The sequence below is a fragment of the Trichosurus vulpecula genome, chromosome 7 (genome assembly GCF_011100635.1).
Source record: "Trichosurus vulpecula isolate mTriVul1 chromosome 7, mTriVul1.pri, whole genome shotgun sequence".
Taxonomy (NCBI): Eukaryota; Metazoa; Chordata; class Mammalia; order Diprotodontia; family Phalangeridae; genus Trichosurus; species Trichosurus vulpecula.
Genome location: NC_050579.1, coordinates 266,072,834 through 266,096,613, shown reverse-complemented (window position 1 = coordinate 266,096,613; position 23,780 = coordinate 266,072,834). Strand labels below are relative to the sequence as shown.

The following is a 23,780-nucleotide window of genomic DNA, read 5'->3' as shown; positions in this document are numbered from 1 at the left end:
CCACATTTCAATTTGAATTTGGAGATTTTGCCGAGGAAATCCTGGGTGGGAGTGCCATGAGCCAAATAGCTATGATTTTGGAGCTGTTGTCTAAAAGACTACTGCTCCATGTAAGCCCGTACCTTGGGGAACAGGGCCACATTTTACTTAGGGTAAAGGGTAGAAAGATGGTTATAAGATGACTTTGACTAGGGACAGAACATTAAAACTGGCAAGTTCTGAGAGAGTAGCTAGTCGAACCCCCTCATTTTATAGTTGCTGAAGCCCAGAGTGGGGGAAATGACTTTTCTCCCCCATTATGTGACTCAGGATATATCCCTTTCTGACACCCCCCTTTTCCCCACCGTCCACATCTCCCCTTCCCAATACCACCAGGAATAACAATTTAGGTCAACAGACATTCAATAAACTTTCATTCACTTCTCTCACCACTGACATTATACAAAAGTTAGAAGGTTAGTTTGACTTCAGCATTGCAAGTGAAACACTCTGGGAACAGGTTCTGCATATCTAGAGATTTGACTAGAATTGAGCTGAAAAGGGAGGAAGTTGAAGTCTCCTCCGTACTAGAGCCCAGGGAATGCAGGAGTTCAGGCAAACAGAAGTGGGGGATCGTCTCCTTCAGGGCTTCAGAGTGAGTCGGGAGCCCTTTTTCCAAACAGCAAAGAAAGGAAAAATTTTGCCTGAGAAGGAGGCAGGAAATGTAAAGATTGTGGTCTGGGTCTCAGCATTGGAGAAAGTCACATGTCCCCCATTGTAGTCTAGTGTCACCTGAACCCTGTGGGGAATTTCACTCAATGGTAGATCGGTACCTGGGGAGGTGCTGGCCCAGCACTGGTGATAGGAGAAAATCACAGCCCAGACGCCCTCCTCAGTGCTCAGGCCCATCTCCCCTTTCCTTATCATGTCTTCTCTGGCCACACCCACAGTACAACCACCTCCGTCACCCAGCACCACCTCGATTTCCCAGGAATGTTTTCCAGAAGAGAAACCTTGTGTGCCCAGTACAGCAGGTAGCCTATCAAAACGCTGGGGATTCTCGGGCAGGTTTTGCTTCTGTCTGGTGTATCTCACTGACTTTCTGTCCTCGGAGAGGCTCAGGTTCCAGCTAGCAGTCTGGGGATCCAGAGTGATACCTCCTACAGAGAGAGCAACAGAATATTAAAGCTTGATCTTAATCTAGGTCAGTGACTTTCTTGCAGTTCCTGATGGATCCAAGATTATTCTACTATCACAACATCTCTTGGATATACTCCCTTCTCTCCCCCCACGTGGCTACCAGCCTGGTGCAGGGCCTTATCTGGCCTCACGCCTGGACTACTGCAATAGCCTCCTGGTGGGTCTCTTTACCTCAAGTCTCTCCTCACTGCAGGTCATCCTCTGCTCAATTGTCAAATCGATCCTCTTAAAATGCAAGTCTGACCATGTGACCTCCCTGTTCGGTCCATTCCAACAGCTTGCTCCGCCTCAGCACCCGGATCAAATATAAAATCCCATGTTTGGCTTTTGAAGCCCTTCCTAACCGGGTCTGTTCCTGACTTTCCACACGCCTCCACCCCACCCTTTATCTGTGACCCTAGTCTCCTGGCTTGTTCCTCATACAAGACACTCACATCTCCTGACTTGGGCCATTTTCACTGGCCGTCCCTCATATCTGGCACTCTCTTCCTTCTCATCTCTAATTCTTGGCGTCTCTGACTTCCTTTAGTTTCAGCTAATGTCCCACCTTCTACAAGATTTCCCCCAACTTCCTTAGTCTTCGTGCCTTATCCTCTCTATGTAATCTTGTTTGTATGTAGTTGTTTACATGATGTCTCCCCAGGACTTGTGAGCTCCTTGAGAGCAGAGGCTATTTTTGCCTTTTCTTGTATTCCTCTGTACTTTGCACAGTGCCTGGCACATAGAAAGCACTTAACAAAAGCTTCTTGACTTGATGGCAGAGGTGGTGATGCTATCAACAAAGGGCTTTAATAAGCATTCAGTCTTGGAGCTGAACACTCCTTAGAAAAGGGCATGGAAGTAAAGAGACCGAGTTCGAACTCAGCCCTGACTCTTTGCACTGCCAGCCTTGCTGAGGTTCAGTGTCTTCGTCTGTAAGGTGGGTAATCACAGGGTTGTTGGGAGGAAAGCACTTCGTAAACTTCCAAGTTCTATGTAAATGCATTATTATTTTTCTTATCTTACAGATGAGTTCACAGAGGCCCAGAGAGGGCAAGTTGCTTGCTTAAGGTCCCACAGCAAGTTAGTGGCAGCATAGAATTATAGGACTTATAGTTGGAAGAGATGATTGAGATCATCTAGCCCAACGTTCCCTTCCCTTTTTTGTTGTATGGTTTTCAAGGAAACCGAGGCCAAGAACTACGGGGTAAATCAGTCAGTCAATTAATCCAAATGCATTTATTAAGTGTCTACTGTGTATTCAGCACTTGCTCTGAAGTCAGAGGACCTGGGTTCAAATTCTGCCTCTAACATTACCTATGTGACCTGGGGCAAAGCCCTTAGTATCCCAAGGCCTGAGAGGCCTCATCTGTAAAATGAAGAGGTAGACTAGGTGGCCTCTGAAGATTCCCCAATAGCGCTAGATCCGTGATCCTATGGTAAAAGGACTTGCCCAAGATCACGTAGGTTATCAATAGCAGAACCAACACAGACAAAGCCAGATTTTCTGATTCTCAGTCCAGTGTTTTGCTTATTACATTATGCTGGTATCATCAACCGGAAGATAAAGACAAAATTTGGTGGGGGTGGGAGGGATTGGCTGCCATTCAGATAGATAAGAATTGAAAGTAAGTTTGAGGTAACAAGCTTCACCCAATTCTTCCCTTCCACCCCATCACCTCCATAGATCTACCTGTGTTGGTCTCCAGATGAAGCAGCAAGTTTTCTGGGGAAGAGCAGAAATAGAGAGATGAGATTGGATCCAGTCTAGTGCATCAGTCAGGTCCCCCCTCTGTACTGAGGGCCTATTGTGGACAGAGCTCTTTCTGTCCTAGGCACTGTGGGGAAATCAAGAGGGATGAAAAACTCTCGGTTTCATGGAAGAGAAATGGTCCTTCTCTTCAGGAAACTCCTAGTTTGATGAGGGGGAAATCTCAGTGAGCAGGGTTGGGAGGTTAGGAGGTTGTTGAATTAATAGAATGATTGGTATGTAATGGGGTCAATTAGGGAAGGCTTTCTGGAAGAATGGAGTTTTAAACCAGGTTCTCAGGGCAGAGCGGGAAAGGGCTTGGTGCAGAGGAGAGGGTCCTGAGTTCTCCCTTCTCCCAGAGTTGTGCAGGTGGAACCTGGGATAGCTACACTTCCCTCATTCTTTACCTGAGAATTTCCCCATCATCTCTGGAAGAACAAATATTTTTTGGTGGATATCGCGGATCCTTCTCACCAGGCCAGGAGAAATAGGTTCTGGACTGATATATGTCCCCTTCTCATACCTGCAGACACAGTTTTTTTAAGTCTACTGAAAGATCAGGGTGACACAACCCCTGGTTGTTTGCGCTGATTTTTCCTCTTCTTTTTCTTTTCTTTTTTTTTTTTTTTTTTTTGGTCCTGTGTTTAAAAAGAGTATTTGTTATGGGGAATGGCTCTCTGGGATGCTGGGGAAAACCATGATGATTTAAAAACAAAATACATCAATAAAAACTTATTAAAAATAAAATAAAATAGAAAGTGGAAAATGGGAGAGGTCCCATAAGATTGGAGAAGGGAAAATGTCTCAGTTTTCAAAAGAGCAGAGAGAATGGAATCTGCATAGGCTATGAAGCAAGCTTGACTTAAGGCTTCATTTCAGCCAAGATGGGTGTTGAACATCAAAAAAGGAATGGCTGATCGCAAAGAGTTTCCGTGACTTTGCCCAAAACAGGTTAATCTGGGACTAACATCACTTCTTTTTTGACAGGAATATTAATCTTCTAAGTCATGAGAGTGTTGTAGATTTAGTTTACTTAGATTGTATCAAAGCATTTGATAATCACTTATGTTAATCTTGTGGGGGAAAATGTGGCCTAAGTAATTAGATTGCTTTGAAACTGGTTGAATGGCTAGACCCAAAAGTAGTCATTAGTGGTTTGATGTCAACGTAGACTACAAAAGGAAGTAGAAATGTCAATAAAGAAAACAAAGCTGGAAGAGAAGCTGCTCTAAACCAACTATATACATACAGAAGAGTCAGGCAGTGGAGGCAACACGGTTTTGAGGATATTGAGGATATGTCTAAAAGAGAGGAGGATTGCAAAAAGTTTCCAAAAATTTCAGACCTTGTTATTACCAAAAAAGATGAACTAGATTATATTAATAACTACTGACCTGCTTTCTTATTTCTACAAAATTATTATGAGACTATCATACACAGGCATTGTGGGCATCCTTGATGAAGGCATGAGAAACAAACAAGCAGGTTTTTGCAAATGAAATTCATAGGATCATAGTTTTAGAGCTGGAAGGGGCCTTAGAGATCTCATTGAGCCTAACCCTTTCATTTATAGATGAGGGAATTGAATCCCAGAAAGGAGTAGTAACATGCCAGAGGTGACCCAGGTAGTAAGTGGCAGAACTGGGATTTAAATCCAGGCCCTTTGACCCCAAATCTATTACCCTTTCTAGTGTATCATACTGTCTGTCACTCTACAGAAGACTGTACCTTTGCAGTCATATAATTGAAAGGCATAGCAAACACAAGATCCCACCTTGCCTATTGGTAGCTTAGTAATAGATTTTTTTTTAACTTTATTGAGGACAGTGCCACCTTAAAGACTTTCTTCCCCAATAAGCATTTCCCATGCTTGTAATAGGTCACTCTTTGAAAGATGTAACGACAGAGATAACTTTATTCAGAGCCCCTCTGATTACTGATGTCAAGTGAGGCATGAAATGGATAGATATATGCTTGCTAAAGGTTTTTGTCACTGTCATGACATATGCACAATCTAAATCAGAAAGGGCTTCCATATGGATAGTGAGTTTCTTTGGATGTTTCTTATTTGCATGTGATATTTGCTGACATCTCCTAAGTGAGGCATCTCCCACATAAATGCTCAAAAAAGTCCTTTATAACCATCCACACTAAAAGAACCAAGTGGATGAACGATGCCTATTGTGCAGACTGTATGACATAAGATTGGATGAAAAGCCCATCCATTAGTATGTCAGTCTTAGACAGACACTAAACGTGAACAACGAACCCAGAGTTGGATAGGGAGAGAAGGAGAGCAACTTGGATTGCCTATGGGAAATTGCGCAATGATTTTAATGACCTCAAGCTTCTCTCTGTAATAAAGGCATGTCTTTTAAAAAATAACATTATTATCCCAGTGCTGCTCTGAGTCATGGAATACTACAGTCTTTGAAGAATTAAAGTTGAAAGTCACCTCATTAGAAACACTTGGTGGGTGTGAGTGGGCTGCGAATTATTACCAGTTCAGAGTTGTTGGAGGGAAGTGGCATAAAGGCAGTCATCAGAGAGATGCACGACTGGAAAAGAAGGCGGGGCAGTTATATGGTAAGAGTGAGTGTGAACCAATATATCGCTCATACTTGGAGTAGTTTCCATACAATGTCGAGAGAACTAAAGGGAGACTCTTGGATCCCATGGGAGGATTTTATAGCAGGATCAATCAAACTTTTCATCACTAAGCCAGGCACTGTTACAGAAACTGGGGATATAAGCTTAAAAATGAGGCAGTCCTTGCCCTCAGGGAGCAGATATTTTATTAGGAAGATAAAACACATATCAACTAATGGTGGCCAAGAAGGGAGCTTTGGTCTAGGCAGTTATAGGGATGGTGAGTGTAGAACCACAGGGCAAATTGTTAAGCCGTTTCCAAGAGTTGCACAGGATTAGAGGGTATGTATACACCATTAGTGAGAACACCCAGACTGATGAGATCACAGACCCATCACAATATTGGTAAGTCAACGTAGTAGGAGATCTACAGTGGAGTACCCCTGGGGATCTATGGTTGGCCTTATACTGTTGTTATTCCAAGATCGGGGGTAAAATGAGGTGGTCTAAGTGATGTTGTTAGGCCTATCCCAGCTCTGTTGTCATCTACTGTTGGCTGAGAGAATATAGTGCTATTCGATGGCCTAAATCATATTGAAAAGACATCCTTTTCTGTCCTTTGGGTAAGAAAGAATGTGGATGGGGTAGACGTGGTGTGGGGAGGTAGGATGATGGAGGGAGATAACATGGGTGTGGATGAGAATCTATAGAGATAAACATCCCAGCTTACAAAGGCCTGTTTATGAGATTCCTGTACATGTGAACAGCTGACTTATTGTACTGCTAGTCACCACTCCCCAACGCCATCTTCATGAGTGCCTTATATGGGCATGGGTCTTTCTAAACACAGCAGGGAGATCTAGAGGGAGGAAAAGCTAGAACTCCTACCCTATTGTGGAAATGGGGAGCTGGGGAGAAATTGGAGCAACTGGTATGATTCCCAATTAGGTGGAATAAGTCAGGGAAGGCTTCTTAAAGGACACCATGGAAAATCGGGGTGGGTTCCCCACAGATCCCCAGAGACTATATATTGGTTAAGTCCTGTGTACTTTAGGATCCACACTAAAAGAATCGGACCTGTTTCCAATTTAGCTTGTATATAGCTTGTTTATACATAGTTATCTGCATATTGTCTTTCTCCATTAGATTGGAATACAACTAGTTGGCCAATTAGGAAGACAGTGTGTGTGTGTGTGTGTGTGTGTGTGTATCAGTTTGCCACAGGGGTATTTGGCATTATAACTGTGTTTGTCACTGTAGGGTTGTGTGTATTTATAAAAGAGTATGTGAGACAGCATGTAGATGTTGGTGAGCCAGGGCAGGGGTGTATGCGTAGGAGACAACATGTGTGCTCTTGAAGACAGAGACTTTTTTTCACTTTTTTTTTGTATCCCCAGCACTTAGCACAGTACCTGACACCTAATAGGTGCTCGGTAAATGTTTATTGATTGAAAGCAGCCATATTGTACCAGAATGAAGAATGAATTTGTAAGCTTTATTAAGTCTGGAGGTAAACTGTGGTCTCACTATTTACTTCTGAGTGATCTTGGGCAAGTCACATATACTTTCTGTGACTCAGTCTCCTCATTTCACATGTTGTGGGGCTCTGATGAAATAACATATGCTATGCTGTGTGTTATGAATGGTTCATGTTGCTAAAGCGAAAGACATATTCCCTTCATTTACCTCTGAAGTAAAGAAAAGGATGAATTCTGGTGTTCCAGAGTTCCTTTCACTCTACCACAGAAAGCTTTCCTCCATAGAAACAACTATACACGTGGAAGTTAGATCCCTGAGGAAGTCCATAAAAATCTGACTGTAGCTTAAAAAGATTCTTTTTTGAGCAGATTTATGATTTCAATGGCATAGAGAACTCCCGGTGAGGAAATATCCTCTACCAGTGCAGGTCATCATCTGCTCGCAAATTAGTGTCAGTAGCCTGGTATGCTGAAAGATGAATAAATTGGCCAGCGTCATGCAGCCAGTATGTTCCAGAAGCAGTACTTGCTTGAACTGAGGTCTTTCTGACTCATGGCTGGTTCTCCTTCCTTGCTGCCACTCTTTCTTGTGGCTTAATTATTGTACTAGTAATAATATGGTGCAGTGCAGAGATGTCAAACTCTGCCCACACACCTGCCAAACCAGCTTAAAATGCAATTGTTTAACAAAATAAATAAAAATATAATACAATGTAATGCTAATTAGTGGTTTTCTAAATCAATATGTGGCCTGCAGGGATTGATTTTTATTTGAGTTTGACACCATTGGTATTGGACTCGGAGTCAGCAAGACCTGGGTTCAAATTCTGCTTCAGATATTTACTGTGTGACTTTGGGCAAGTCAGTTTACCTCTCTGTGCCTCCATGTCTTCAACTTGAAAATGAAGGAGTTGGATGACCCAATGTCCTTTAATATTCCTTTCATCTCTCAGTCCATTAGCATATGATTTCTTTGGATTGTCCTGGAAACCTAACCACCATAGATAACATTGTTTCTGTGGGGAAATGTGTTTGAATATCAAACATCAGACTTTGGAATACAACTAGTTGGTCAATTAGGAAGACTTTGTGTGTGTATCAGTTTTCCGCAGTGTTTGTCATTGTGGGGGTGTACATGTGTAGAAAAGAAAGTGTGAGACAGCATATGCATGTAAATGGGCTTGAGACTTTATAAGATTATGTCAGTTCAGGGGTATATGTGCGGAAGACAATATGTGTGTTTTGAGACTCTTCTAGATTTGAATTCAGCAGACCTGGGTCCTAGTCTTGGCTCAAACGCTACATACTGCAATGTGAAGAATGTTCGACAGAGTCCCCTACAATTGTACGGCAGTCACATACCTACTTTGAACTTAATTATAAATATTTTTATTTTTATAAATCTCATTTATGAAATGGGGATGACAGTGCTTGTGTTACCTACTTCACAAGGTTGTTTGTGATGAAACCTCTTTTTAAACTTTAAGATACTATATAAATACATTCTATGACGATGAGAATGTCAATTTTTCAGTGTGTCTGTGTGGATGCTAGCATAGATTTGTATTTATGCAAGGCTCGGTGCGAGGTATGTGGGAAGTAGGCCTGAGGAAGCTGAGGAACTTACCTGTTCAGGGTCATTCTGACATCCTAGAAAAAAATAAAATAAGAACATGTACTCAATGTCCTTCCTCCTCAGGCGCTCCCGTCCACCTTAAACACTGTCTGTTCTCTCCTTCCAATGCACCTGCAAATCCTCTTCTTCAGGGAAACATAAAATCATAGAATCTGGGAATTAAAAGGGACCTTAGATATCATATAATCCAACCTCCTCATTTTACAAAAGAGGATACTGAAGTCCAGATTAGGAGAAATTCACTTTTAGGTCACACTGAAAGTGAATGGCAGAGCTAGGACTAAAGCTGGCATTTGGTCTAGTAAAGGGTATGCTGGAGCCAGCTTGGACCAGCACCTGGGAGCCAACTGTTAGATTTTTCAGTGTGAGCATTTACACTTTGGAAATTGGCAACCATTAAAAAATCATAACTTGATTTGTTGTCTTGCTCGTTGTCTAGACTTAAGAAGATGATGGCGAAAGTGTTAATATTGCAGATTAAACTTTAAAGTGTGCCATGCAGACTTTTTTTTCCTGGAGACCATGACCTTTTCGCTATAACATATTGCCTCTTCCTAATTTAATACCACCCTTCCCTTCTTTAATTTATATCCACTTATCCTTTTGTCTTTATTTTATGTTTTCTGTGTTTTATGCATGTTCCTTGAGTGTATGTCATCTATTCATCCATGTAGGAACTCCCTAAAAGCAGGAACAAGTTATTAGGACATTGAATCACATATTTAGAGCTGGAAGGGAGCAGAAATCCAACTCCTTTTTATAGACAAAGAAACTGAGGCACGGAGAAGTTAAATAACTTCCCCCATTTCACACAGCTAATAAGTGTCTGAGGCAGAATTCAAATTCAGATATTCCAGATTCCAAGCCCAGTGCTCTCTATGCATATACATATTGTAAATCTGCCACTAACTCACGGTGTGACCTTCATTTAGTTTTCAATTTTCTTCTCTGTAAAACGAGAGCTCTAGACTGAATGATCTGGGAGGTCCCTTCCATTTCTGATACTCTATGGTTATTTTCTTCCTACAAGCAATTCCTTCTCTAGGATGAGGTACGAGATTTGATATACTTGGGGAAGGCTCTGTGCAAAGTGCTGATAGATGGACCTGATAGATAGATTCTTATGTGGGTGAGAGGAAGGATCTCTTACCTTTAGGAGCTCGCTTGCTGGCTGCTGGCACTTCTCCTCTAACTCCTTTATGTGAGCACCAAGCTGGGCAGTCTCTTCAGAGACTGTGGCAACGTAATGATCTCTCTCCTTCCGGATCTCTTTTTCGAGTTTTCCCAGCTGATCCAGGAGACGGCGCTGTTGCCCCTCAAGTACTTGCTGCAACCGTTCAAATGCCTCTTCCACCTGCTGCTTCTTGGATTCAATCTGAGTCTGCCGTGGAAAGACAGGGAATGGGGGGGAGGCACGTAGTTGGGAAAAGCATTGAGGGGAGTCATAAACCCTCACACCCTATGTCCCAGAAAGGTTCATCTTCGGGAGTGAATGAAAATGATATAAGGTAACCATTTCCAAGGTTGATTCTCCAAAGCACTATCTCACCTGTGACTCCAAGAAGCTGTAGCATGCACAGCAGCCATACCCTGGTAAAACCGTCTCAGCAGATGGGCTAAACCAGGTTGAGGGTCATCGACAGGCTTCAGACCCATTAGTGAGGTAGGGGGGTGTCTGTCCCGAGTATGTGAAGACTTCCCCTGGTGGACTAGGAAGATGAGAACAGTTTGTTCCAGTGGCCATGAAGGCGGCTGAAACAGGCCCTGTGGAGCACTTAGAGCTTGGTCAGACATTGAAGAGGGCAAGGTCATCCACTGCATCGCCAGTCATCTTGACTTTTGTCCTGCCACTGGACTTTGATGACTGTGGGAGAGAGTGAGGCTGAAAACTTTGTGCAACTTTGCCTCACTTAAATCCAATTCACACACGAGTCAAGCTATCACCCACGATGTTGTTGGTCCTCTTTGTAAAAGAAGGGTGAACAACAGCCAAGTGTGTGTACTAGAATAGGAGGGTATACTTAAGTTAGATCCCAGGAAGGACTTACTAATTAATGGTCAGGGATTGGCATCATCTGCTCATCTACTCTAGAAATCTTTAAAGGTTCTTAATAACATCCCTTTGTAATTTTAATGGTCCTTTTGAATTTTCAATGCTTTTATGTGCGTATTCTGTTAATGTCCTTATAAGAGCTGTGTGTGATGTACTAGGATGATTCTCACTATTTCGCAGTTGAGGAAACTGAAGTCAAGTGATTTCCCCAAGATCACAGTTTGTTACAGACACACTGTTACAATGAGAAGGGAGCAAACATTTATTAAGTACCTACCATGGGCCAGGCACTGTCCTGAGTGCTTTACAGATGTGATCTCATTTGATCCTTACACCAACTCTCTGAGGTAAGTCCTGCTATTTCCCATTTCACGGCTGGGAAAATGGAGGCAGGCAGAGGTTAAGCAACTTGCCCCGGTCACACAGCTAGGCCAGATTTCAATTCAAGTCTTCTTGACTCCAGGGCTAGTGTTTTATCCACTGGGTGACTTAAGTGACTCTGCCGTTACAGTGACAGAGTTGGCCAGTTGTCCTTAAACATAGACGACGTAGGTGGCGACCTACATACATATATAAAGATCGCTTAGCAGGATCTCTTGTACCAAAGAATCTTCTCCCAACTCCAGAAACTTTTATACCTGATATTCTGCTGTAAATGGGTTTAGACATGATTTAAGGAATGGAAGAAACTCTCTGTGGAAAGTTCCTCTGACAATGCAGATCAGCAGCTCATCTGCAGCTTACATGGTATCTTAATGACAATAGCGAATACTTACTTAGCATTCACTCTATGCTAAGCACTTAAAAATTATCTCATTTGATCCTCACAACAACCTGGGGGTAGGTGCTGTTTTCTCCATTTTACAGTTGAGGAAACTGAGGCAGACAGGTTAAATGACTTGCCTAGGGTCACACAGCTAGTCTGGGGATGGGTTTGAACTCAGGTCTTCCTGACTCCAGGCCCAGCACTTTATTTGCTGCATCACTTAGCTTCATAGAATACAGAAACGTGCAGAAATGCCTGGAGTGCAGAAGTTATTTGTTCATGGTCATACAGCTAGTATGTATCCGAAGCAGGACTTGAATCTATAACTTGCTGACAGTAAGGTTAGCTTTCTATACACTATACCACACCACCTGTCAAAAGTCCCTTATTAGAATACTAATACTCTAATACAGGGCTGTCCAAAATATGGGCCGCATGCGGCCTGCAGGGCGATTTTATGAGCCTGCCTGTGGGTTTTAATTTTCATGAGCTAAAAAATAAAATAATAATTTTCATAGATTGTGTATTAGACTTTTTAATTCCGTCATTAATAAATAATCTCGCTGATGTTAATTTTCTTTGGTGTTTTTAAGCAGTATTACGGATGGAACATATTGCATGGAATTTTCACTTGATCTGTGGGGTGCATTCCATCCGTAGGATGCAGACTAGTCAGTATGCACCTACCTTAATAGTGCTGTGTTGTCGCTTTGATGTTTTGTGTTTGCTTTCACGATTTGTGCCTTCACCTGTTGTATTGATGACGCGCGTTCCCCCCTTTCTGTTAGCGTATTGTATTTTTTATTCTGGGTGCAGTCCTTGAATAATTATTTTATTTTAATGCGACCCTAAGATGACCTAAGGTTGTACAGCCCTGCTCTAATGTATAGACAGCAGAGAACAGAGGCCCAAATGACTAAAGATGTAGAGCTTGGAAGGGTAGGTATCATTTACGTTTACTCATGGGGGGAAAAGCAGCTCAGAGAGATTGAGTGACCTACCTGTGATCAACAAGTAACAACTATCAAAGCTGGGATTTGGGCCCAGGTGCCTTGATTCCAAATCCGTGGGACTTACAGTAGCTTTCCTGGATATCATCCCAGAGACTTTTCCACTGGACTACTTTTCTACGATGACATTTCCCTGGCTTCTTGCCTCTCACCTAAATCAGTTGGTTTAGTTAGTTTATTGCATTTAAAGTCAGGAGACCTGGGTTTGAATCTCAAACCTGCTACTTATTAGATTTATAACCTTGGACAACTCACTCGCCCCCTCTAGGCCTTGCTTTCCTCATGTATAAAATGAGGAGGTTGGACCAGATGGTCTCTGAATTCCTTCTGAGCTCTAAATCCTGTAACTCTGTCAATCAGGACATCACTTTCCTTTTCTGTAAAATGAGGGTTAGGCCAGATGACCGTAAACATCCCTTCCAGCTCAAATCCTCGATTTTAAGGGGAAAGGGAATTTGTGGGAAAGCCAGGTGACGTTTTTGAGGGTGAAGGCTAGGGCGATGGAAATGATCCGTTTTCAGTCTCCCACCTCCTAGGAGTTGTAATAATGATAACAATAGCTGGCGTTATGTAATGTTTTAAAATTTGTGAGGCACATAGTATGCACCGTATCATTGGAGCTTTACCACATCCCTGTGAGGTAGTTACTAGTTCTCATTTCACAAATGAGGAAAATGAAGTTTGAAGACATTAAGCGGTTTGTCCAGTCATACAGCTAATAAGAGGCAGAGGTGGGATCTGAAGGTCATCCTGGCTTCAGGACCGTACACTACCAGAAAACAGGGTTCCCGAAAGTTTGTGAGGGCAGCCTCCAAGAGGAGCAGCTGGCTGGCGGCGCTTCCTTACCAATAGCACCTGGAGCTTCTGGTCTTCCCGACATTTCGTGCCCTCCATTTCTTCTTTCTCCACTCGAAGGACCTCTAATCTGCTCCGGAGTCGTTCCTGGTGGAAGAAAGCGAGTAGAGGGGTTCGTGGATTCGTGATAACTCTTGTATATCTGAGAGACGGGTGTGGTGGGATAATCTCCTCAAAGCAAATGGTGAAAAGTTTTAGAAGACCAGAGGTCAAGTGTGATGTCTGCTACCTATTACTCTGTGACCTTAGGTAAGATACTTTCTCTGTACTTCAGTCTTCCCATCTGCAAAGTGAGGGGGTTGAGCTAATCTCTAAGATTCCTTCCAACTTTAACTCTGATGAATCTATGAACTCCTCTCCCCCAAATAAGTGTGGCCATTTCAAGCTATTCTCAGAACTGTCCAGGGGCATTATAAAATCGCCAAAGAGCTGGGACCTTGAGATGTTCTCTCAGTCAAACTGGGTGATTTATTCATTTATGTACATAGGCTTCCCCCTTCTCTCCCCCGCCACCCCCGCCCAAATCATTTGGTCCCTTTCCTCCCTTCTCTCCACCCCACCCCCATCTCTCTTTCTCTCTGGGAAATTTCTATTCTGAAGAAAGATCTCTAAATTTTTCCTCCAAGGTACCGGAAGTTAGTAATCATGGTTCTCCTATTTGACTGGGAGTTTCCTGTGAGAGGAAAGTGTCTCCCCCTGTTTTCTTTGCTATATCTTGCCTCTCTAATCTGACTGGGAGCTCTTTCAGACTGGGGAAGGTGTCCCTTTCCTCTGGATTCCTCCCATCACCTGTACTCAGGACAAGACTCTGCTGTGCCTCGGTGACTATGAAAATGAGGGCCTCTGGGGTAGAACTAAGACTCTCAAACCACCCCTACCCAACCAGGGATAATAGAGAGCTTCCTACCCTGTAGGGTTGAGTGGCTTCATCCAGGAGTACCACAGCATGAGCCTGGTGATTGGAACTCTCCCGGCAGAGCACGCAAAGGAACTCCCCATCATTCTCACAGAAGAAGTAAATTTTCTCACCGTGCTCATCACAGTGAGTCTCTCCTATTTGGCCCAGGATCTTAATGTTCTCCGTGGCCCAGCCCCGGGGCTGGAGGACCTCTGGCTGCCTCTTCTCCTTGCAGATTGGACACAGCCTAGAGGGATGGGCACCCATCGGTGAGGGTGGTGTGAGGCAGGATCTGCAGAAGATGTGTCCACAGGGGGAAGTTACTGGGTCCTCAGGGAGGCCAGTACAGATGGGGCAGTGTACCCCCTTATGGACTGTCTGCAGGGAGGGGGTTGAGGGCATCACGTTGTATCCCAGCTTGAGCTCCTCTGGGGCTCTGCAACCTTTTCCACAAACTTTCCCCTCAATTGACCTCTGAGTAAGTCAGTGAAGGAAAGGAATAGGAAGAGGCCTGAGCCTGTCTTTCTTCATCTGTAAAATGAGGGGTTGGTCCAGAGATGATGTTTAAGTTGCCTTCCAGCTCTAAGTCCTATGATCCTACAGATATCTGGAAAGAAAACTAACTCTGTTCTTCCACCCTTCCCTGCACCCCCAGCCTCCAACAGTCAGCTGAGAAAGTTCAAACTCCAGGGAATCAATCTTTTTTACCCAGCATTCCCCAGGTTCCAGAACTGAAAGCCTTTGCCAAATGAGTCAAGCTCTTATTAAGGTTTTATTGTAAGGTCGTCCTGAGGGATGGGGAGGGGAAGGTGATGAGAGATGCAAGAGAGATGTCGTTTATTGGAGTGCCTCACCCTGGCTCCTGTGTGTGTTGGGGGTAGGAGGGGTGCAGCAGGAGAAGAGATCTAAGGGAGGACAGGAAAGGGGAGGAGAGACTTTTTGTTAAATAAACTGTTGAGAGGCCATAAACCTGAGGCAGCAGGGAGTGCCCAGGACTGCAAAGTCCAAGAGATGGTAATTTGCTTCCGGCATTGGGGGAGGGCCTCCCTGTAGCTCTTTACAAATTGGGAAAGTATAGGGAGAGATCTCCAGTTCCGTCCAGTATATTCCTTTCCTCCCTCATCTACTGCCTCCCTTCCTTTACCTCCTATTTTTCCTTTCTCCATACTCTTCCTTGCATTCCATGTCTCTTCCCCCCACCCCTACAGTTTCTGCAGCACTTTATAGAAGGTGGCAAGGTGCAGTGCCAAGAGTGGTAGTGGTCATGGCTTCCATATATATGGTGCTCTAAGATTCAAAATCACAGGGCAGGAGGTCAGAAGATTTGGGTTCCAGTCCTGGCTCTGCCCCATTTACTTGTCTGACCCTCCCTTGGTTTCTTTATCTATAAAATAAGGATAATAATTCTTCTAGTAAGTTATTGGTAGGTATGAAGCTCAAATGAAATAAATGACCCTAGAGGCCACAGAGTCCCAGGTGAGCATGAATTATCATTAGTGAAGTTTCCAAATGGGAGAAATAGGGAGAGAGAGGTGCACCATTGGCAAGGCCCTGGTCCAGGCACCATGGAGCTCTAATTCGTGAGAAACCAATGCTTGATGACTGTTTCACCAAGATTGAGAAGGAAATTGTTGAGAGGCGTCATGGTTGAGGTCGTGGTCCTTAAGCATTTTGGTCTCAGGACTCCTGTACACTTTCAAAAATTGTTGAGGACCCCAAAGGCTTTTGTTTATGTCAGTCGTATCTATGGCTATTTACTGCATTAAAAATTAAAGTTAATAAAATTGTAAAATATGTATTCATTTAAAAATAATAAATTCATTATAGTATGATAATAAACCCATAAATAGTATATTTTAATTAAAAACATTTTCGAATGCAAAAAAAGAAGTGAATAGAGTGGCATTGCTTTATGGATTTTGGTGAATCTCTTTAATGTCTGGCCTAAGGGAAGATAGCTAGATCCTCATATCTGCTTCTGCATTCAGTCCGTTGTGATACATTGTGAGAAAATGATTATTAATAACCAGTGATTTGGGGAGATCCATAGTTCCCCCCTTTTTCTAAAGTCCTGGTTTCAAAAGTTGAGTCTCTTGAAGGACGTTACTGATAATGAGATTGGACTAATTTAAGTCTTGGTCAGACCCCATCCAAGTGGGGAAACCATCATATTCTACTCAGGTTTGGGTGGGGATAAATTCTTTGAATAGGTTACCCAAGACTGGGCGTAACTTAGAAGTAAATGACATAACTGAAGTTTATTTGAATAGGTTCAGCCCCTCATTGTAATATTCATTCTTTCATCAACTGTTAACCAATCAGAGTTGATGGCCACCCTCGAGAACACCCCTCTTCCAAAGGTGATATAAACTGTGAGCCCACCTCCATGATTGTCTTTGGTACAAGAGAGAGACACCAAATGACCCTCCTTTTATTAATAAAAATGCTGGCATTATTAATAAAATTATTAAATTACCCAGAAATTGTGTCTACCCGGAGCCAGGACTGGAACCAAATCTTCTGATTTTTTTAATGAAGAAAGTTCAGACTTGTACACATATGTTGGGAAAAGAAACATTGTTTCAATAGGCAAATAATGTCTTAATATTATTATGAAAATAATTTTGACCTTGAGGATTCCCCTGGGGTCTTGGGGACCCCCAGCGGTTATCAGACTTCACTTTGAGAACCGCTAGAGAGTGGAGAGAGTTCTAGACATGAAGTTAGCATGGCCTCGGTTCACATCCTCTCTCTGACATTTATTAGTTGACTTACCTCAAGCAAATCATATAAACTCTCCAGACTTTGGTTTCCTCAGCTGTAGAATAAGGAGTGTAGAATAGATAGCCCTTGTGGCTGCATCCAGTTGGATAGCGCAGCAGACAGAGCACCAGGCCTGGAGACCAGAAGACCCAAGTTCAAATCCTGTCTCAGACATTCACTGTGGGACCCTGGGCAAGTTACTTAATCTTACTGAGCCCCAGTTTCTTTAACTAAGAAATGAAGATCATAACAGCACATCCCTCCCAGGGTTGTTGTGAGGATCAGATCCACACAGGAGACACTAAATGGATGCTTGTTTCCTTCTCGCTCTGAGTCTGTAATCCTATAGTACAAAGAGGTTCCATTTCAATAGTGCTCTGTAGTGCCAGGCGCTGTGCTAAGTACTTTATGAGTGTTGTATCATTTGAGCCTCAACAACAACTATGGGGATTCATCCCATTTTACAGATGAGGAAACTGAGGCCAACCAAGGTTGTGACTTGCCCAAGGTCACACAGCCAGTAAGCGTGTGAGGACACATTTGAACTCAAGTCTTCCTGGCTTCAGGCTCAGTGCTCCCTATCCGCTGCACCTCTGAGCTACCGTGATGCTGTGTTGGGGATCCAGAGGGATTAATTGGGGAATGTTTATGACCTAATTCAATTCCACGTTGTTTCCCTTGCATTCTGCTTTAATTAAATGCTTCCTGCTCTGACATATTTTGGCGGAGTTACTGCTTGGGGCTTGGGCTTATGGATGTGCTGACCCCAAATGGCACATCAAATATGGAAACTTTGAGGGATCTCAGCATTATGTGGGGAACTGAGGGAGGCCTTTGGTCCATTTAGGGGCTTATTAAGGATTCATTTTTAGAAAATTTGAATAAGGCTGTTTTCAGTCAAGCTAGGGCTACAGTTTAACCACTGTAGAGATTTATTAAAAATTTTTTTTGTCTTTTTTTTTTGTTTAGACTCTAAGTTGAGAACAACATTTGCAGTACAATTCTAAAAGGCCAGATAAGTTACTATTATACTGTTGTGTGTGTCAGTCTTTAAATTTTGTTGCTTATTGCTAAAGTGAAGTTATGAAATTGTCATTATACATAGTACATGTTAGTATTGGACTGAATAGTCACTATGGCTGTTCATTTGTCAGAGAAATGGAGGCTCAGAAGAGGATGTGACCCTCATTGAGGACTGTTGGTTTTATACATTTTCAGCCATTCTCTATGGCTCTCCAGTACTCTTAGGGGGCTGAAGGGTTTCTCATCTCTGCCATTTGGATCAAGCCTTCACCACTTGTATTCTCCCAATTTTAGGAGTCTAGTTCCCTACTTCCCCAGTTCCATTTAACCACTCAACAGTCAGATTGGCTTTTACAAAGGAATATTAACTTCAAAAATATATCAGGAACATACAAACATTCTCCCCTGCCAACACCTCAGAGTACTGGGACTGTTTTTTTACCTTTCTTTGTATCTCCAGCATTTAGCATGGTGCCTGGCATATAGTAGGTACTTAATAAATGTTTATTGATTTACTGACTGACTCAGGGGACACAATCCCCTCTACACCGCTGAGAGTCTCTGAGGAAGGGAGATTAGGTTCACAGTTTAGCTTTGTTCCCATATAGCGTTAGTCCCACCAAGTTCCAAATCTAAAGTCTTGGGCTTGCTTCCCTGCACCCTGGCTTTTCAGGGCTTCCCTGCTAGTTTGGTTGCAATATCTGTTCAGAAATCCTGTGCTTTAAAGTCCCCATAGCTTAAAAACTCCTAGGTCTGTGATTCCATTCCCTGAACCTCAAACTAAAAAGGACAAATGAAACAAGACCCAAACCCAAAGCTCGTTTCTTGAGGCCACAAGGGCCTTGGAGGTGGGGGGAGGGGGAAGGTGGCCTTTCTCTCTATCCAGCTCACTACAGAGAAAGAGAGAGAGAGAGAGAGAGAGAGAGAGAGAGAGAGATTGAGTATGAGACTGTCATAGAACAGTTGTGTTCTTTGTGGACATAGAGTAGTTAGTGGAACAAGGCTACTCCCATTCAAGTGGTAGGCCAACGCATGACGTCTCCTCCCAGGAGGTTCTTGGTGTCTCCATCTTAGGTCACTGGACATGCGCAAAAGCCTCATTGTGGAATATTACTGGTCTGTTCCTTCTAATTCTCTCATCAAGGATAACCTCAAAGCATATGTAAATTACTCTTATAGAAATTTTATATAGGCAAGAAAATTGGTATATAACTCAGCAATTATTGATTCTAATAGAAGAGATAACACATATAGGGGAATGGTAGCCAAGGAAGGGGTTTTTGTCTGGGGAATCACAGGAATGATGGGTGGAGCTGAAGGAAGCCCATTGTCATGTCCTTTCCAGAAAGAGTGGTAGTATTGATTTGTTTGCTGTTTCCAGAAGTCAAAGAGAGAGCTTGAGGAGTGTGGCAGGGCAGATGGCAAGGTAACTCAGGCTGAATGAGATGAATGGATGTGAAACATGTTCTGAGACCAGTTTTAGGCTTTTCAAATTAAAAAACAAAAACCCCAAACAAACCAGACAACCTTGGTTTGAGTCCTGTCTCCAATACTCAGTAACTGTTGGACTTATGGCAGGCCACCTTACTTCTCTGACTGTCAGTTTTCTCGTTTGTAAGGTATGAATGCTAGGTCTTAGATTAAGAGATGAGAGAAACAATAGAGGTCATTTAGTCCAACTGCTTCATATATAAAGATAAACTTTAGAGAAGATAAGCCACTTTTTTCTCCGTAGGTATGTAACTCCTGTTCCAAAGTCCAGTGATGGAGATGAATGCTCCACCCTGCGTGAGGGGTGGGATGGAGTTCATAAGAATCGAGAGTTCAGTTCAAGGCCAGGCCCTCTTTGGGACTCATCAAGCTTCAAGTCACTTTCTGGCTTTGAGCTTCAAGAAAGAAGATGGAAGAGGCCAACCCCCTTTCAGGTTGCTGAAGGAAAATACTCTGGGAAGACATGAAGGAGCTGGTAGTCTCTGTTTTTGCTACAATAGAAACTTCAGAGGGTTTCCCCTTGGGTGAGATCAAGGACCAAGATCTCTCTTGGTTGAGCTGAATTATCTTGCTTCCAATGGGAGTGCTCCTTCACCCTGTATTGTCTATATTTATATTGTTTATACACTCTATATTGTATGTATACCCTCTCTAGTTTCTATTTTAAATAAATAAATCTCTGATTTAGATTAATGTGTTTCTTTGTTATTTGTTACATGTGCTCATTGTAGAACTAAGGGTCAAGCCTTGGATATAGAGCTTGGGGTTCCCTTCCCCCCACACCCCGGCAAAGGACAAAGTTATCAAAAGTTAAGTCAAGTCTGATCATATCCCCTAGATGAATAATGTGAAGGAAACTGTGATTTTCACATTAGTCTATATGATATGTGTAATGAATATACTAATAATTCAGATTTTTCAGAATTGCCTCTTCTGGCTTGCAAGTCAGGAGCTTACAACGTAGCTTGACAGTGCTCTCACAATCACTGCATTCTTATGCCTGTGTACCTTAAGGGAAATGGATCAAAGATTGTAGAACGTGTTCCCATCACAGAGCTCCAGAACACCTGTATTATGGGCTTGTCATGGGAAACCACTTAGGCCCTGAGAAACAATTGTTTTCAATCCACCTTCCCTCCCACCCCTCCCACCCCCACCCCATTTGTGATTTGTGTATATAACCTCTGTCTTCACTTCAGCGAGGTGGAATTCTGATCAGGAGGATTCTTGATTTGCAGATCTGTTCCTCATAATGAATAATTAATTAATTAATTTAAATGGCTGCCTGATTACTCGCACTTTGTCTGTGGTCTGCTGTTTTGTCATTCCCAGGTTAGACTGGCTCACTAAAAATCCTGTCAACATAAATATTTAAAGGAGCAGATGAATATACTTCTAGCCCAGCATCCCTTTTCTCTGAGGAGAGCAGAGTAGTGGCCTCCAGCACTAACCTCCTGTTTCCTGTGCAGGCAGGAATGAGTTTCCCTTGGAGAAAGGTGGAGGTGTCTATTCTGCCTCCCTTTGAACCACACAAGGATAGGTCTCGCTGTAGGCAGGCCCTTCTCTATATGTGGGACTTATGAAAGATAGTAAATGGTAGAATTAGCATTTGACCTCAGGTACTATGACTCAAAACAACCCTCCAGTCTTATCACATTTTATCCTTATACTTTTATTACCTGCCTTAAAGAGAACTGTTGTGAGGAAAACACTTTGTAAACCTTAATGTGTTGTATAAAAGTCAACCACTAGAAAGACTGTGTTTGAAAAAATGATGATAATGCCAATACAGGTTATATTCTCCCTCAAATCTGGCAGGTAGAAGATCTAAGTGTAGCCTAAAATTCTATTTTTTTTTCAGCAAATACTTCTCTTTTTCTTTCTTTCTCTCTCTTTCTCTTATTTTTTTTCCCCCAAATCTCATTTTAGGGGCATAGCCTATATTTAGGTGTGGTAAATATTGATAACAATACCCTGATAATAACAATATTTATTTACATTTATATGGACTTTATAGCAGGGGTTCTTACTCTAGGGACCATGAATCTGTCTTTTTTAAAAAATTAATACCTATATTAGAATATAATTGGTTTTTTTTCTAATCTTTGTATTTAATTTTATCTTTCCCTAAGCTTGAAAAGGCCAAGGTCCCCTGTTGCATCCTGGGCCATCTCCAATTGTCCTGATCTCATATCTTGCCACTGGATCCAGATGGCTCCAGGGGAGAAAATGAGACTGATGACTTTGCACAGCCCTCGGTCATTTAAATCCAGTTGACTTCCTTGTCATGGCATCACCTCCCTGCTGTCATGGTCCTTTTTGAGCACAAAGGACAAACAGCAACTTCTGTGAGTAGAGAAGGAGCTGCCCACTAGGATCCAGACTCCAGTTGGGTAACTCTTTCTTGCTTTCCTTCTTTCCTCCTTCCTTCCTTCCTTCCTTCCTGCCTTCCTTCCTGTCTTCCTTTCTTTCTCTCTTCCTGTTTTCCTTTCTTTCTGTCTTTTCTCTCTCTCTTCTTTTTTTATTCTCTCTCCACATAGGGTATCTGACCCCCACCTGCAGGTGGTCTGCCCAAAGGGAATGTAAATTTTAATCTCTGAAACTTTTTTTTTCTTATCTTAATTTTTTCTTTAAAAGACCAGCCTTAACCCCAAATCACTCTGGTCCCAGACCAAGCCCTGCTTGGTCACCGTTTGGGCCCTGATTGGCTCAGAATGAATGTAAATAACAGTTGTTTCTGTTTTTGCCAGAAACCCTGAGGGTCTTCCCCTCCCAGATCTATTTTTTTTACATTTTTGAGGCCATTCTTTGCCTCATTTTTATTAAGCTTTCATTATCAAACTGAGACCTGTTAAAGACCTTAGCTTGAAGAGGCCAAGGTCTCCCATTGCATCCTGGGCCATTTCCGGTCATCTTGATCTATATCTGGCTACTGGACCTAGATGGCTCTGGAGGAGAAAGTGGGGCTGGTGACTTTGCACAGCCCTCCCTCACTTAAATACAATTCACTTGCATGTCATGGCATCACCTCCCTCATGTTATGGTCCTCTTCGAGAATGAAGGACAAACAGCAGCAGCAGTAGCAACAGCAATTTAATTTTATCCATATTAGAGCATCATTCCAGGGAAGGGTTCATTGGTCTCACCAAATTGCCCAAAAGGCCCACGATATAAAAAGGTCAAGAACATCTGATTTATACGTATAAATCCATTACCCTATTTGTTCCTCGTATTATTGTTGCAATGCAGGTAATTACAGTGATTTTCACCTCCTTTTTACATATGTGGAAATTGAGGCTCAGCCAGGTTAAACAAATTGCCCATGCTCACTCCACTGATAAACGACCAAGTCTTCCAACCCCAAGACCAAGACCGAGGTTCCAGTAAACATCTTACCCTCTCTCCTCAAGAACAGGTCCTCAAATCATCTCACTCTCCTTTTTCCTGTGCCAAGCACAGTTTGTGCTACTTGGCCCCGTTCCCCACCTTGCTTCCTATCCTAATTTGTTTGATCTCATAGCATTTAAAGGGAAGCCAGAACAAGTATAATCCCTTGAAAACACCAGGGACCAGTTCCCTTATCAGAACTCCTTCACACCTCTCCCAAACAGCTGTCAGTAACCTGAGGCAGTTGATATAACCAATCTCCCTGGAGACATCTGGCCCTCTTGATGGGGGCTGGGGTTGGGAGAGGTCAGGTTTGTCATTACCCCAGTGCGACCCAGTCCTCTAGCCTCTCCTGTTGCTCCACGTCCTGAAGAGGAGACACTATTTTTGCGGTGGATTATCTGGTTGCCTTGCTGAGTTGAACTTGGGCTTAGCCTCTCCAGTCATGGTTGTCCAGACTGACAGAGGGGGTGGGGAGCACCAGATCATGGAGCCCAAAGCAGGGAGCTGTTAAGGTCATCTCTGGAGTCTCTACAAGTCTCTCTTCTACCACTTCCCCTTCTCAATTGTTGACTGGTATGGCATGTCGGCTCGGGTTGGAGAAGGAGACAAAGAACCCTGGAGTCCTGAGGATCCAGACAGGAGGTGGTCAGCTACTATTGTGTATGACCACATGTGTGGTTATATGTGACTGTGTTGAAATTTATGTGTGACTGTGTATAAATGTGTTTGTGCACATCAGTGTTCACATATCAATGTGTACTTGAGTATGTGTTTGTCTGAATGTGTTTTTGACTGTGTGCATATCTGAGTATATGCATATTTGTCCCGTCCTTGCCTCTCCTTGTTCATGTTCCAGCCAGACAAATAGAAAAAGGCGAGACAAAGGACTAGCCCTGAGGACAGCAAGGGGTTATTGAGAT

The 23,780-nt window shown here is 42.9% G+C and overlaps 2 protein-coding genes across 7 annotated transcripts in view; one reads left to right on the top strand and one right to left on the bottom strand.

Moving 5' to 3' along the window:
• Positions 1–23,761, top strand: part of TRIM26 (tripartite motif containing 26) — a 59,830-nt gene extending 36,069 nt beyond the window's left edge. For 4 of the 6 annotated variants that reach the window (XR_005010854.1, XR_005010852.1, XR_005010851.1 and 1 more), the window contains one exon: positions 19,715–20,159. The gene's annotated coding sequence lies outside the window, so the exon portion shown is untranslated. Of the gene's footprint in view, positions 1–13,355; positions 13,545–13,921; positions 14,338–19,714; positions 20,160–23,716 lie in introns of those variants that run through there. The other 2 variants (XR_005010849.1, XR_005010850.1) reach the window with 2 other exon arrangements.
• On the bottom strand, positions 399–14,858 carry TRIM15 (tripartite motif containing 15). Its single transcript, XM_036766429.1, has 7 exons — positions 14,203–14,858; positions 13,287–13,382; positions 9,762–9,992; positions 8,603–8,625; positions 3,316–3,431; positions 2,852–2,884; positions 399–1,139 (listed from the first exon to the last, which is right to left on the bottom strand). Exons 1-7 carry the CDS (start codon positions 14,593–14,595, stop codon positions 622–624), a joined length of 1,410 nt encoding a protein of 469 aa, XP_036622324.1. The 5' UTR covers positions 14,596–14,858; the 3' UTR covers positions 399–621.
• Positions 23,762–23,780: the final 19 nt, after the last annotated feature.

What these genes read in the sequence shown, in the direction of transcription:
- TRIM15 (XM_036766429.1), bottom strand. Translation starts at nt 14,595, where the DNA reads ATGCCCTCAACCCCCTCCCTGCAGACAGTCCATAAGGGGGTACACTGC. An exon ending in CAGCAAGCGAGCTCCTAAAG is followed by an intron (nt 8,626 to 9,761) that starts GTAAGAGATCCT and finishes ATTTTTTTCTAG; the next exon opens with GATGTCAGAATGACCCTGAA. An exon ending in GATGATGGGGAAATTCTCAG is followed by an intron (nt 2,885 to 3,315) that starts GTAAAGAATGAG and finishes GCTCTTCCCCAG; the next exon opens with AAAACTTGCTGCTTCATCTG.